The sequence below is a fragment of the Odontesthes bonariensis genome, chromosome 7, assembly GCF_027942865.1.
Source record: "Odontesthes bonariensis isolate fOdoBon6 chromosome 7, fOdoBon6.hap1, whole genome shotgun sequence".
NCBI lineage: Eukaryota > Metazoa > Chordata > Actinopteri > Atheriniformes > Atherinopsidae > Odontesthes > Odontesthes bonariensis.
The window spans coordinates 6,976,995-6,992,684 of record NC_134512.1 but is presented as its reverse complement, the minus strand read 5'-3'; the positions used below and the strand labels follow the sequence as shown (position 1 = coordinate 6,992,684).

Sequence of the window (15,690 nt, the reverse complement as noted above, 5' to 3'; positions counted from 1 at the left end):
AAATATCTTACAATGAGATCTTTAAGATATGATGGAGCTCGGTCATTAAGAGCTTTATATGTAAGGAGAAGAATCTTAAATTCTATTCTGAATTTAACAGGGAGCCAATGAAGAGAAGCTAAAACTGGAGAAATATGATCTCTCCTGTTAGTTCTCATCAAAACTCTGGCTGCAGCATTTTGGATCAACTGAAGGCTTTTCAGAGAATATGTGGGACAGCCCAATAATAAAGAATTACAGTAGTCCAATCTTGAAGTAACAAATGCATGAATTAGTTTTTCTGCATCACTCTGAGACAAGATGTTCCTGATTTTAACAATATTACGAAGGTGAAAGAAGGCAGTCCTAGAAACCTGTTTTATATGCGAGTCAAATGATAAGTTCTGGTCAAAAATAATTCCAAGGTTCCTCACTGTAGAACTAGAAGCCAAGGAAATACCATCTAGAGTAACTATATAGCTAGACAATTTCTCCCTGAAACGCTCAGGTCCAAAGATAACGACTTCAGTTTTGTCTGAATTTAGAAGCAGACAGTTCTGAGTCATCCAGGTCTTTATGTCTTTAAGACATGCTTGTAGTCTGACCAACCTATTGGGTTCATCTGGTTTTATAGATAAGTACAGCTGAGTATCATCAGCATAGCAATGGAAATTAATGCCATGCTGTCTAATAATGTTACCTAATGGAAGCATGTATAAAGTGAAAAGAATCGGTCCAAGCACAGAACCCTGGGGAACTCCATGACTTACTCTGGTGTGTGAGGAAGATTCTTCATTTACAAGAACAAACTGAAATCTATCAGATAAATATGACTTAAACCAGCCTAATGCAGTTCCTTTAATCCCAATAACATGTTCAAGTCTGTGTAATAAGATACTGTGATCGACCGTATCAAATGCAGCACTGAGATCCAACAGGACAAGTAGAGACACAAGTCCGCTATCAGAGGCTAAGAGGAGATCATTGGTAACTTTCAGCAGTGCAGTTTCTGTGCTATGATGCACTCTGAATCCTGACTGAAACTCTTCAAACAGATTATTTCTGTGTAAGTGATCACAAAGCTGAGCTGCAACTATTTTTTCAAGAACTTTAGACATAAAAGGAAGATTGGATATAGGTCTATAATGAGCCAACACTTCTGAATCAAGAGTAGGTTTTTTAAGTAAAGGTTTAATTACAGCAACCTTAAAAGTCTGAGGTACATATCCTGTCAACAAAGACAGATTGATCAAATCCAATATGGAAGTGTCAATTAATGGGAAAACCTCCTTGAACAGTCTGGTTGGGATTGGGTCTAAAACACAAGTTGATGGTTTAGAAGAGACTATTGCTGTCGTTAGTTCAGAGAGATCAACTGGACAGAAGCCGTCTAAATACAAATCAGGTTCTAAAGATACTTCTAAAGCTGCTGTACTTGATGATACATCACTGATAATAGTGGGAAGGACTCCATCAATCTTCTCTCTGATAGAAACAATTTTATTAATAAAAAAGCTCATGAAATCATCACTGCTCAGAGTTAAAGGAATAACTGGCTCAGCAGAGCTCGGACTCTTAGTCAGACTGGCTACAGTGCTGAAAAGAAACCTGGGATTATTCTTATTCTCTTCTATCAATGATGAATAATAAGCAGTTCTAGCTTTACGAAGGGCTTTCTTATACATTGTTAAACTATCTTTCCAGACTAACTGAGACTCTTCTAAATTAGAGGAACGCCACTGTCTCTCCAGCTTTCTTGCAGTCTGCTTTAAAGCACGCAGCTGTGAATTATACCAAGGAGCCAACCTCTTCTGACTGATTACCTTCCTTTTCAGAGGGGCAACATTGTCCAGTGCTGTACGCATTGAAACTATAGTGCTGTCAATAAGAGAGTCAAGTGCTGCTGGAGTAAAGTTTAGGTAGTCGTCCTCTGTCATATCTGCACATGGCAGTGAAGAAAAGGATGATGGAATTAATTCTTTAAATCTGGTTACAGCATCCTCTGATAGACACCTTCTACACGTAAATTTCTTCTCAGAAACTGTATAGTCAAGTAATGTAAACTCAAAGGTTATCAGAAAATGGTCAGATAAGACAGGGTTCTGAGGGAACACTGTTAACTGTTCACTCTCAATGCCATAAGTCAGCACAAGATCAAGGGTGTGATTAAGGCAGTGAGTCGGTCTGTGACCACTCTGAGACAATCCAATAGAGTCCAATATAGAATTAAAGTTCATATTCAGGCTGTCATTTTCAACATCTACATGAATATTAAAGTCACCCACTACAATGACTTTATCTGTACTCAGCACTAACTGGGATAAAAACTCTGAGAATTCAGACAGAAACTCAGAATAAGGGCCAGGTGGACGATACACAACAACAAACACAAGAGGTTTCTGGGATTTCCACTTTGCGTGGGAAAAACTGAGAATCAGAGATTCAAAAGAGCTCAAACTAATCTTGGGTCTGGGACTGATGAGTAACCCTGATCTGAAAATAGCTGCCACTCCTCCTCCTCTGCCTGTGGTTCGAGGAACGTGAACATTTAAACAGTCAGAGGGAGTTGCTTCATTAATGCTAACATGATCCTCCTGCTGCAGCCAGGTTTCTGTAAGACAAAATATATCAATATGATGATCACAAATCAACTCATTCACTAACAGAGACTTCGAAAGGAGAGATCTGATATTCAGCAGACCACATTTAATAGTTTGATGTTTTTGTTCAGTTAAAGTTTTTGTTTTAATAATTTCTTTTTGCACAAGAGGATTAGCTCCTTTTGTGTTAATTGATTGGGTGGGTAGCAGCAGGTGGGAAGCTGCAGAGAAGTGTGTAAGACTACAACTCTGCATCCTGGTCTGAGCCCTGGGTTGTCATGTTTTAGGGTGGCAAATAAATTCATCCATATTTCTAGAAATGAGAGCTGCTCCTTCCAAAGTGGGATGGATGCCGTCTCTCCTCATCAGACCAGGTTTTCTCCAGAAAGATTGCCAATTATCTATGTAGCCCACGTTGTTTGCTGGACACCATCTAGACAACCAGCGATTGTAGGACGACATGTGGCTAAACATGTCATCACTGGTCAGATTTGGCAGGGGTCCAGAGAAAACTACGGAGTCCGACATTGTTTTGGCAAAATTACACACCGATGCAACATTAATTTTAGTGACCTCCGATTGGCGTAACCGGGTGTCATTAACGCTGACGTGAATAACTATTTTACCATATTTACGTTTATCCTTAGCCAGCAGTTTTAAATAGGATTCAATGTCGCCCGCTCTGGCCCCTGGAATGCATTTGACTATGGCCGCTGGTGTCTCTAATGCCACGTTTCTGACTATGGAGCTGCCAATTACCAGGGTTTTGTCCTCAGCGGGTGTGTCGCTGAGTGGGGAAAATCTGTTTGAAGCGTGGACAGGTTGATGGTGAACAACGGGCTTGACTTTAGAGCTATGCCTCTTCCTGACAGTCACCCAGCCACGTTGTAATCCTGGCTGCTCAGGTTCTGCTAGGGGGAGGCTAATTGAGCTAGCTACGCTAGGTGGCTCCACACTGGCTAAAGGGACCTGGCTCGCTATCGGTTGATTTTCAACAGTGCAGAGCCGAGCTTCCAATTCAGATAACCTCGCCTCCAAAACTACAAAAAGACTACATTTGTTACATGTACCATTATCGCTAAAGGAGGCAGAGGAGTAACTAAACATCTGACACACGGAGCAGGTGAAAGCAGGAGAAGGAGGAAGAGAACCGGTAGCCATGCTACGCTAGAGAACCAGACACACCGTTAAAAAGTGAGAATAAAGATCTGTAGGAGTGTGTTAGAACAGAACGGTAAGCTATAGAGTTTAACTATGCAAAATTGTGTAAGTTATAGATCGAAATAAAGTGATTATCAGTACTCCAAGCGGAGCAAGAAATTCCACAGTGCACAAGCAAGGTAACAGGAAGTGATGCAACACGTCTTACCGCAAAGCGTCACAGCGTTCATTAACCTGTTACGTTGATAAATGTTTACGCACCGCCAGGAAGCAGTAAACAATTTTTTAAATCTCTGTTTAATCTTGTTGCAACGGAAAAGGAAGGTACTTTAATCTGTGGGGGGGATTTTAATATAATCTTGAACCATAGTTTAGACACGACAATTTTAAAAGGGAATACAAAACAGATATCAAAATTTGTTAAGGTGTCATTAGAGGAAATGGGAATGATAGACATATGGAGGAACCTCAATCCTTTTGAAAAGGATTTTACGCATTATTCGGCAACACACAATGTGCACTCAAGAATAGACTATTATTTCATAAATAAGGAAGATGGATATAGAGTGACTGAGTGTAGGATTGGAGGTGCAGATATATCAGATCATAATGGGCTATTCCTAAAAATAAATCTTAATGCCAGGAGAAGACAAACAATTTGGAGATTAAATGTAGGAACATTAAACAATAAAGGACTGGTGAAAGATTTGAAGGAAGATATTAGCCAATACATGGAGGAAAATAACACGGGAGAAATTAACCCCCACATCATATGGGACGCTTTGAAAGCGGTTGTTCGGGGAAAGGTAATAGCTAGAACCACATTACTTAAAAAATTAAGAAAAGAGACTTATTCAAATCACTCTCTAAAACTGAGAGAACTAGAGCAAAAATACCAAAAGACAAATGACCCAAAAATAAAGAAACAAATCAAGGACACCAAAATGAAGATAACTGAATTACTATTAGATGAATATGGTAAGAAGAACACATGTTTGAAGCAAAACTATTATGAGATTGGCCCCAGAGCGACCAAACTTTTAGCCAAACGTATCAGAAAACAACAAGCACTGAATACCATACAAAAAAATCAGAGATCCTGGCACCAATGAGTTAATACACGAACCAGAGGGCATAGAGAACATATTTAAGAGGTTCTATAAAAAATTGTATACACAGACACCAGCAGCAAATGAGGAGGAGGTGAGACCTTTTTTAGAACAATTAGATTTACCATCGATTGGCTCAAGACAAAATGAAAGATTAACAGCAGACATTACAAGAGAAGAGATCACTCAAGCAATAAACTCATTGAAAAATAACAAATCTCCAGGGAGTGACGGTTATCCTGCAGAATGGTACAAGGTTTTTAAAGCAGAATTGATACCAGCACTCCAGGCCTCCTTTAACTGGACTCTTAAAGAAAATAAAATACCCTTAACATGGACAGAAGCAATTATTTCAGTAATTTTGAAACCAGGCAAAGATAAAGACAGATGTGAAAGTTATAGACCGATTTCAATACTAAATATAGATTATAAAATATATACATCCATTATCTCTAAAAGAATAAATACATTTGTAGCTGAATTAATAGATGAGGACCAGACAGGGTTTATATCAGGCCGTCAAACACAGGACAATATTCGAAGAACCTTACAAATAATAAACCAAGCACAAAAAAGAAAACAAAGTACTGTGCTGGTTAGTATTGATGCGGAAAAAGCATTCGATTGTGTAAATTGGAAATTTCTCTATTTAGTGCTTGAACGATTTGGTTTCAACAATAAATCTGTACAACTGATTAAATCACTATACCAACAGCCTTCGGCTAGAATAAAAATTAACGGAAATTTGACAGACAAAATACTATTAGAAAGATCAACCAGACAAGGATGTTGTCTGTCACCAACTCTCTTTGCGATATTTATAGAACCTCTGGCCCAAGCAGTTCGACAAAGTAATGAAATTAAAGGTGTCATAATTAAAGATGTAGAACATAAAATCGGGCTTTTTGCTGATGACATAGTTGCTTTCCTCGAACAACCGAACACAACACTCCCTAATCTGATGAAGCTACTAGAACGGTATGGGCATTTCTCAGGATATAAAATCAATGTATCCAAAACACAGATTTTAGCGCTCAACTACTGCCCATCCAGAGAGATCCAGGAAACATACAAATTTAATTGGAACTTAAAGGCAATTAAATATTTAGGTGTCATGATCACTAAAAACCTTTCAGAGCTATACAGTGCAAACTATACAACTTTAAAACAAGAAATACAGAAAGATATAATAAGATGGTCCACCCTACCATTGGACTTTAATTCAAGAATTGATATAGTTAAACTAAATATATTACCCAGATTTTTATATGCGTTTCAATCCCTGCCAATAGATATCCCCCAAGGCCAATTCATAGGATGGGATAGAATGATCTCTAGATTTGTCTGGGGGGGAAAAAAGCCCAGGGTCAGATACCAAACTCTTCAGCTCCCTAAGGAGAAAGGAGGAATGGGACTTTCGAATTTAAGGGAATACTTCTTTGCTGCTCAACTGAGACCTGTCTATTGCTGGTGTAAGTCAGAATATAGTGCAAAATGGAAAGATATAGAAAAAGAAGTAAACCAAACTCCAATTCAAAATATGGTTGGTGATAACCAATTATATAAGGAACTTAAAATGAATATGGATCCAATCACAGTGCACACATTAGATCTGTGGTTTAAAATACTGAAAATGTACAAGATCCAGAATGATGCAAAAATATTAAAATGGATAGCTTATGACAGCAATTTCAATCCAGCAAAATATGACCCAAGATTCTCACAATGGACAGAAAAGGGAATAACTGCTTGGTGTATGTTAGAAAACAAAGGGGAGCTGATGAGTTTTGAAAGACTCAGAGAAAAGTACAATTTGGATGCGTGTGAACTCTTTAGATATTATCAAGTGAGGGACTGCTATAAGAAGGAGATCAAGTCAGATTCCTCCAGGGAAGTGAATGATGTCATCCGAATTATAGTGAAAGCATATCAGGAAGGCAACATAAGAATAATTTCATCATTATATCTAGGATTGAACAATAACAACAAGCATTCAACTACATATATTAAGTTGAAATGGGAGGAAGAACTTAATTTAGAAATTTCAGATGAGGAATGGCATGAAATGTGGAAGGTTCATCACTCAACTACTTACTCACGAATCTGGAGAGAGTTCGCATGGAAGAACCTAATCCGCTTTTTTATTACACCAAAAATGAAAAGTAGGCAACTGAATAGTCGTCAGAAGTGTTGGCGGGGATGTGGATCTTTTGATGTGAACCGTTCCCATGTTTTCTGGAATTGTCAAAAAATAACTGTGTTTTGGGAAATGGTATGTACGGAGCTAAAGAAAATATTGGGATATGGAGTGTCAAAGACCTGTTCAGTGCTTTATCTATGTAAATTTTCAGAAGAGACTGTTGCCACTGGTGACAGCTACTTGATCAAAATATTGTTGGTGGCAGGCAAAAAAGCCATCACTAGAAACTGGGGAAAAGAAACACCACCAACAAAAGATCAGTGGCTCTCAATTATAGAAGAAATCTTTCTAATGGAAAAACTGACACACATATTGAGGCTTCAGGAAGCTCAACTGGACAAGAAATGGGAGAAATGGACACTATACAAGGCTCAAGATGATATTGGACAGTAATTGATGAAAAGACTAATCCGCAAGATGGTAATAATTTGATGTATTCCAAGGCAGCTTTTTGTTTAAGTTGATTGTGTTTGTATTTGCTTCTGCTGATTTGTCAATAAAAATTTAAGTGACAAAAAAAAGAAAAGGACTGCCCATTAGAGGCCTGCGCGGGACAGAATTTACAGTCCCGCGCCCGCCCGCTCCCGCATTGTGCACTCCCGCTCCCGCAAAAAGATAGGATTTTTAGTCCCTCTCCTGCCCGCACCTGTCATATTTTGTCCCGCTCCCGCCCGCAATTCCCGCATGATTCAGACGTTGGCGTTACTTCTCACAGAAGTTCTTGTCATTGGCTTGAGGAAAGAAACATGATCTTAGCTGCGCACACCACTGTCTGATCCTTCACGTGGGGCACATAGTGCAGGAGCGCATTAGATGGCACAAGCAGCTGAGGCTTTACAGCAATAAGCCTACGCAACATACCTACCAAAATCTACCGTGAATATTAAGAATAATACATTGTACATATGTTATATGCCACTCCTCACATTTCCATTCTTGGAAGTAAAAGTATATATTTTTAGTTAATATGATTTTAAACACAGTGTGATGGAGCCCCGCCCCCTACTTTGAGTGGATTTGAGCATAAATATCTAAGCCTACAGCTCACATTACATTGATTTAAATGCAAACAAGTGGAATGAAAACAATATGTGTTATTAATTACCCTACCTTTTCTAAACCCAGAATGTTGAAAATGTAACATGTAATCCATTTATTATTTAAGTAGGTTAACCATGCCCTGTCCCTCGTCGTTGTGCAATGCGCATCTCCTGAATAAATGGAGAGATGGATCGCGCCTTTGAACTTCTTTTAGTTAGGCTTTATTTCTTCTGTTGTTTTCAGCAGCAGGAGATCAAAGTCTTGGCTTATGCATTCGCCAGTTTCTCTAATAATAATAATAAAAGCCTAATAATAGTAGTAGTAGTAGTAGTAGTAGTAGTAGTAGTAGTAGTAGTACGAGGAAGGGAAGACAGACAGACAGCACATAATTCCAAGTGGAAATTTTGTATATTTATTGTTCACCCATACAAAACATTTGGCTAACCCAGCATTTGTAAAGCATTCCTACTGTATAGCCTATGTGATAGACATAATCTGCAGCTTATCACCGCTCCCGCCTGCTCCCGCACGCTCCCGCACGCTCCCGCACGCTCCCGCACGATCCCGCACGCTCCCGCACGCTCCCGCACGCTCCCGCACTGGGCACTCCCCCTCCCGCCCGCAATGAGCTTTCAAAATGTGTCCCGCGCCGCACTGCTTTGCGTTGGGTCCCGCGGGACTCCCGCGGGAGTGCAGGGCTCTACTGCCCATCTTGGCCTCATGGTCCATGGACCGGAAACATCTAGGCTTGCACATGTAAAAGGATCCATTTTCTGGGAGTTCTGACGATCTGTTCATGTTGCTTGCCTCTCAATTACGGCATGTGACACATTTGAAGATAACACTACTGATGGCTCTCTTTCTGCCCACTGTCCAAAAACCTGCAGTCCTGATTGCGCCTTCAGTAAAGTGTCTGTCCTGGTGACGTACTTGTGCATGAAGGTGTCTGATTATGAGCTGAGTTATGTGGTGTTTACTTGGAATGAGCATGGGGTGTGTTTTCTCTGTTGTGAATTGGGCTTTTGCTAGCCAACCCCGACTGTAAGAACTACGTTAGTGTCTATGAATGGACTTAGCTTGCTAAGTGGGCTTTGTTTTAGGGCTGCGACGATTCCTCGAGTAACTCGATTACAAAAAACAATCGAGGAATTTCCTCTGCCTCGAAGCGTCATTCAATTAATCATTTAAGGAAGGAGGCCACATGTGGGTGCTTGAACAACGTACTACCGGGAGAGGCTTGTCAACAGAGCAGTTACGTCTCCACGCCTTGGTACTTGCCAATGAGATGAATATAAATTACTTTGCAGGCGGACCTTCTTGGTGTTACCGCTTCATGCGACGCAACTGCCTAACTATCAGAGCAAGGACAACGGTCAACAGTTTCCATGAGTTCATTGAAAAGGGCAAGACCCAGAACACGTTGGAGAGACTATGATTCTCGGCTGGCCTGGGAACGCCTCGGGGTCCCCCCAGAAGAGCTGGAGGAAGTGGCCGGGGACAGGGATGTCTGGGTTTCTCTGCTCAAGCTGCTGCCCCCGCGACCCGATCTCTGGACAAGCGGAAGATGATGGATGGATGGATGGATGGATCATTGAAAAGCAGTTCTTGGACTTTGTGAAATAAATTTCTAAATAAATGCGACTTATAGTCAGTTATATAATGTAGATTAATATATGTTTTTTTTCTTCTTCATGATTTTTTTGACTGATGCGACTTATACTCCGGAAAATAAGTTACAATATTGTAACTGTAAATACACTTTTCTTTCAATCTGAAATCCAACTATCTATGTAGGACTAATGTTATGGCTAAAACAATTTACAGTTTTACTGTGTGGGTTAGGGTAGGACTGTAGGTTATTTCTATGAACTTGTGAAACACTCCTTTTCCACACTTGGCGTAAATGTGTTTTTTTAAATCAGATTTTTCAAGTGAACAGATATCTGTATAACATAACATCTGAACCAACAGTGCTCAGCACTGTTGGTTCAGATGTTAACAACCACTGCTCTACCAATTAAGCTATAAGTTAACCCTAATACTAACAGTATATTTCCAGAATGAGTGTGTTGGGAGAGAAAGATGCTGTGGGGGTCAAACAACTGAATGCAGGTATCAAGTGCAGCTGGAACTGGTCCTGGCTCAAATTAGAAGGCAAAGTCACAGTGAAAGGACAAGAGCTGTCATTTCATCTGTTAGATGTGTTCAGGAAGATAAGTGAGCAGGGGTTTGCACGGTGCATTTTGTCAGAGAGCAAAAGCGGGCCATGGAGACACTGATCCAGGCAAAGAAGAAGAAATGACAGACTATGGAGTACTGAATCCTGTATTAAAGCATTGGCGAAGTTGCTAGTCTCGTTTCTTATACAGCATAGTTGTCGGTCTTATTTCTTATAACACATAATGTGAATATGTATAGATACTTTATTATACATTCATACTAGGGCTGTGAAGTCCTTGTCGATTGGTCAACTTATTGGTCGATACATTCTGGGTCGACCAAAATTCTGATTGGTTGATTTATTTTGCCGTGTTAAAGGGATAGTTCGCCTCTTTTGACATGAAGCTGTATGACATCCCATATTAGCAACATCATTTATGAACATTGACTTACCCCCTGCTGCGTCCTGTGAGCCGAGTTCCAGCCTCGTTTTGGAGTTGACAAAGGTAGTCCGGCTAGTTGGCTGGGGACACAAAAATAAAGCGTCTTGCTTCTCAAAACAATATGCGTTCAAAAGAGTGATACATTTGCATCACAAAATCGTTGTCCAGGAAAAAGTCAGACCTCACATCGCTTGGCGCTATTTTTGCCTCCCTTGATATCAATGCGTCCAATGTAAACTGTGCAGACCGAAGAGCAGACCGAGCAGTCCCCTGCTTCCGAGCAGTAAACACCGTAACATGTGCGGCTATCGCTAGGTGGCTGGACGCATTGATATCAAGGGAGGCAAAAATAGCGCAAGACGCTTTCTTTTTGTGTCCCCAGCCAACTAGCCGGACTACCTTCGTCAACTCCAAAACGAGGCTGGGACTCGGCTCACAGGACGCAGCAGGGGGTAAGTCAATGTTCATAAATGATGTTGCTAATATGGGATGTCATACAGCTTCATGTCAAAAGAGGCGAACTATCCCTTTAATTTCATCAGGAAAGTATCAAGTGCTAATGGGGGTGTTTTCAGAGCACCCCTGTTTCACAGATAACAGCCTGTCTTCAGAGAACAGCCCTGTTATTTTCACTATTTTGGATTAGCCCAACCCACTAGAGACATATATATTGAAGAACGTCTACGTCATTCAACGTCCAGTGGTTTGCTGAATATTCATTTTATTTTGAGCGTTTCATTTACAGTGAGTCCTCCTCTACCATCCATGTCAAAGACGTCGGCAGTGTGGCAGAATTTTACCAAAATAGATGGCGGGAAAAAAGTCGAATACAAAATTTGCAAATCACAGCTCGACTACAAACTAAATCTAAAAACGGTAGTATTTCAATATTATAGGCTATTAATCATTTATTCGTTTTATAACTGCAGAAGCACCCGCCCGCAACAACGGCAGCATCCTTCAGTTACACCCATTTTTCAGTAATGCACAACTTTATTTCGTTTGCACTTGTCTTGATCTGGGATGTTTAATAAAGACAATTTTCCCTGAATTGCCTTTTGTGTTTAATTGCCTTCTTGTATATTTTCGGTAATCATTGGCTATTATATTGTGCAGATGCACGTAATGCGAAACACTGTCAGAGCTGTCAGTCACGAGTTGCCCCCCCTCCGATTAGTCGATTTTTAGCCGAAATTTCAGGTTTTCAGTTTACCAAGAATTTCTTTGGTTGATTACAGCCCTAATTCATACTGTCCTGTACTCTGCTTTATTTTTCTCTCATAGTGCACCAGATTGATGCTTTTAAATATAAAATGTCCAATATTTTCTTCCAGACAAGCATTCCCCCAGAACCCCCTAGAGGGGTTATATCCTTCTAACCTTTTGCACCCCTGACCTGTTTTCATGCCTGGATCTAGGAGGAGGAGAATATCTGCTGATGGATTTAGTGGCGATATTTGTGTGGTTACAATAAGAGAGGTGAGGATGAGCAGCTGTGGCATCTGGGGCTCTACGCTCCATTTTGTCCATTGTGCCGGAGCATGTTTTCAGTGTGTACAAGAGGGCTTCACCACACAGATTGAACATTACTTTGGTCATCTAAAATTGTATACATTTTTCTTTTCTTTTGAGGGGCTGAGCTGGGGTACATATTTGCAAATTCTAAAATTTTACAACAAGACTTTCCTTGCAGTCCTTGTCCACAGACCTCAGTGCAGTTGGACGTGGTCACTGCAGGGCTTGTGCTGTCAGGCTCCCCTCCATCCACCCCTGGTGGAGTGTCAGAGTCTAGTTGTCCTTGGGGGAGGCCCAGCATGCATGGCAGAAATGTGTGCCTTGCTGTTGCATTCTAAGCTATGAATAATGCTTTTACAGTCCTTTACATTGTGTTCTGTTGATGAGAGACACTTCATTCTGTCTTCATTCTTGAACCTTCTACATTTGGCAAGTGAGTGTGGCGTCTTGTGGACTGGACACTGTTTTTAGGGGTCAAGAGACTGAGCGTGTGGCTTATTGTTTGATGCACTGACCTGTGTTTTGTTTGCTACGAGGGAGGGCTCTGAAACGTGTTTGTCTCACTGGTGACCTTTCTACTTTCATGTGTGCAGTGCTGCGGTTTTGAAGAATGAAGCTGGAGTTTTCATTTCAGCGTGCTCATTCACAAACTGGTCATTTTGACAGATTGCAATTCACACCCTGACCACTTGGTGGCGAGTGAGCATATTAATTAGTCTCTCTTGATGCATGACCTCGTTGGCTTCCCTCGTTCAGAGAGTCTTGCCGACTTCTGATCACTTCACTTGGAGAAATGTTCCCCGATTTCAAAACTTTGGCTGAAGTGGCATTTTTAATTCCAGTCTCCAGTGTGGCAGCAGAGCGCGGATTCAGAACAACATCAAAACAGCCATGAGAAATCGTCTGTCTGAGGCAATAGTCCAAAACCTCATGACAATAACCTCTGCAGCAATCCCACTTGAGACATTTGATCACGCACAAGTGAGCATGCAATTCAAGTCCATGTGGACCAGGAGCAAGCTGTGAGACTGTGCATTCAGGCCACAGCAGGTGAACTGTTCATATTTTAAGTGCAATCTTTTAATTTCATTGTTCATATGTAGCTATTTGGGCTACAGTCTTTTGTCTGCTATACATCTGCTTGATGTGTGATGACGCGGTGTGGATTCTCTGTTCAGCTTGTTCGGACTGAAAATTAATTGAAAATGAATGAAAATTAAATGCTATTGAATATGTCATTATTATTAAGACAAATACAACTTGGAGCAAGACCATGTAAACTTCAGTACTTATGGTTTATATATTTTTTAAAATTAAAGCGACGGGTAAAATAGATTATGACAGGATTTTTACGACCCTGTCAGTCAAAATGACGGACAACGAAAAAGTCTAACGCAACCTCTGGGTTCAACTCCACAAAGAAACAATGCATGCGGCGACGCCACTTTGCTGTCTGCCATAAAGCAAAGCAGAACATGGCAGCAGCTTGAACTGGGTGCGCGAATGTCTGCGGTGTGGAGGTATTTAAAAAAAAATCAAGGACATCCTGGATCTTTTTCTTCGCTGTTCTTAATTTTTTTTAATGTACTGTAGAAGTACATTGTAGAAGTATTGGATCGGGGCTTGGTATCGGCACATACTCAAAATCTCATGACTCGGACTCGGGGGCAAAAAAAACTGATCGGGACATCTTTAATATTAATGCTGAACCTGACGGGGAACAAGGCTTTCCTTGCAAAGAAAAAATAATTGAAACTGAGATACAAAGGAATAATATAAGAAAACAGTAGTATAAGAAAAACAAGACAAAACCGGACAACCAGCTGCTACATCTGTGGAGAGAATTAACAGAAGACTTCCTACGACCATCAGAAGCACCTGCAAAAAGACAAACCAGTAAAAACAGCAACAACAACACCAGCATTAAGTATATGAAAACACAACTGTGGATACAGATGATTAAAACCACGTCATGGTGCGTTAAGGGAGGACCCAGGTGACACAGACAAGAGCCAGAAATTAAGTTAAGGGATTTATTTTAAATATAAAGAAAATGCACAGCAAGGCTGGAACACTTAAAAACTAAACTAAACATAAAACTAAGAAAATAACAAAACCAGACTGAATACTTGCGGGACAAGGACTGACGAGGAAAACTATGGAACATAGGACGGGAGTGAGACGAATAAGATGAGGAATTTGGACACAGGGGGCGAGGGACAGCACACTAACTTTGAAAATGAATCTAACACACACAAAGAATGCACATGGAGAAATAAAACATAACTGAATACTGAGAAACAGAAGGTGAAACAAAGACTGATCTAAATACAGAAAACACTGAGAATACTGAATAAAAATAGAACCAATAACTAAGTACAAAAAACATCACAAAAAACCCAGATCCTGACACCACAGGATGGTTTAAAATGCAGCATGTGAGTGAGTGACTGCATGCAAAAAATATGGCATGGGTCTTACATGAATTGAGCTCAATAGTGGGTCCACATCCTCCAGAAGCAGGCAGAAAGGCCCCCAAGACCTGGGCAACCAGCAGCCCCCACGGAGCACGGAACCCAAGGAGCCCACCGCGGAGACAACCACGTGCCCATCCAGAAGATAGACGAAAAGCCCAAGACGGAGCTCACACGGTCACAGAACAAATGGAAACCGACGGCAGCAACCCACCGGCCCCATCAGGCACTGACCCCCAAGCATGGGTCGAGTGCAGGCCCAGGGCCATGTGAGTTCGAGAACCACACAGTGCCCCCGACAGAAGCCTCTACCAGAGAAGACCGGTTTGCCCAGACAGCCAACCAATGCGTGCATTCCCCCATTCCCTAAGGTAGTGGTTCCCAAACTGTGAGGCAAGTCCAGGTGTGCCGTGGGATTTTGTGATAACCATACATTATTACTGCAATATACAACTACACAAAAACATTTATTTTTTCATTTACTATATCAGTACTTTGTATGCACTCATTTCATAATACAGAGGCAAACTCTATACTTTTAACAATTATTTAAAAAAAAAAATCCTCAGAGAACCCATATTTCGCAGGTGGGAATTATGAGACTGTGACACATCAAAGGCTGAAGGACAACATTAAAACAGAGAAAGAGGGAAAATGGAGCGCTTTCTTGTGCGGAGCAAACCACCAACCAGTGCAGGGACTGCCGACAACCCACCACCGAAGGAAAAGAGAAAAAACTGTCAGCACACAGTATCATGAAAGTTACCCGTCTTATGGCTTCAGTTGGACCGGGGGTGTCAACAATCCTCAGCCCGAGTGCGTCCTGTCGGGAGAAGTTAGCTAATGCTAACTTAACTGCTAGTTAGCTAATGCTTCTACATCGTAGTACGTAAGCATCTCCCACCACGCGATTGAGCAACTTATTTCCCCACTACCTGCCTGTGTGAGTTGGCGTTCTCTGCTCTGGTTCACATGAAGAACAACAGGAGGTCTGTTGTTGAACAGGAC

General features: G+C 41.0%; 1 protein-coding gene across 2 annotated transcripts in view; it reads left to right on the top strand.

Moving 5' to 3' along the window:
• The window catches only part of wasla (WASP like actin nucleation promoting factor a), a 76,448-nt gene that overhangs the window by 18,922 nt on the left and 41,836 nt on the right, over positions 1 to 15,690 (top strand). Inside the window, exon 3 of one of the 2 annotated variants that reach the window (XM_075469313.1) lies at positions 11,076 to 11,145. The exons of the other annotated variant lie outside the window; for it this stretch is intronic. Coding sequence (XP_075325428.1) covers positions 11,076 to 11,145 — 70 coding nt within the window. The remainder of the gene's footprint in view (positions 1 to 11,075; positions 11,146 to 15,690) is intronic. 2 annotated transcript variants of the gene reach the window in all.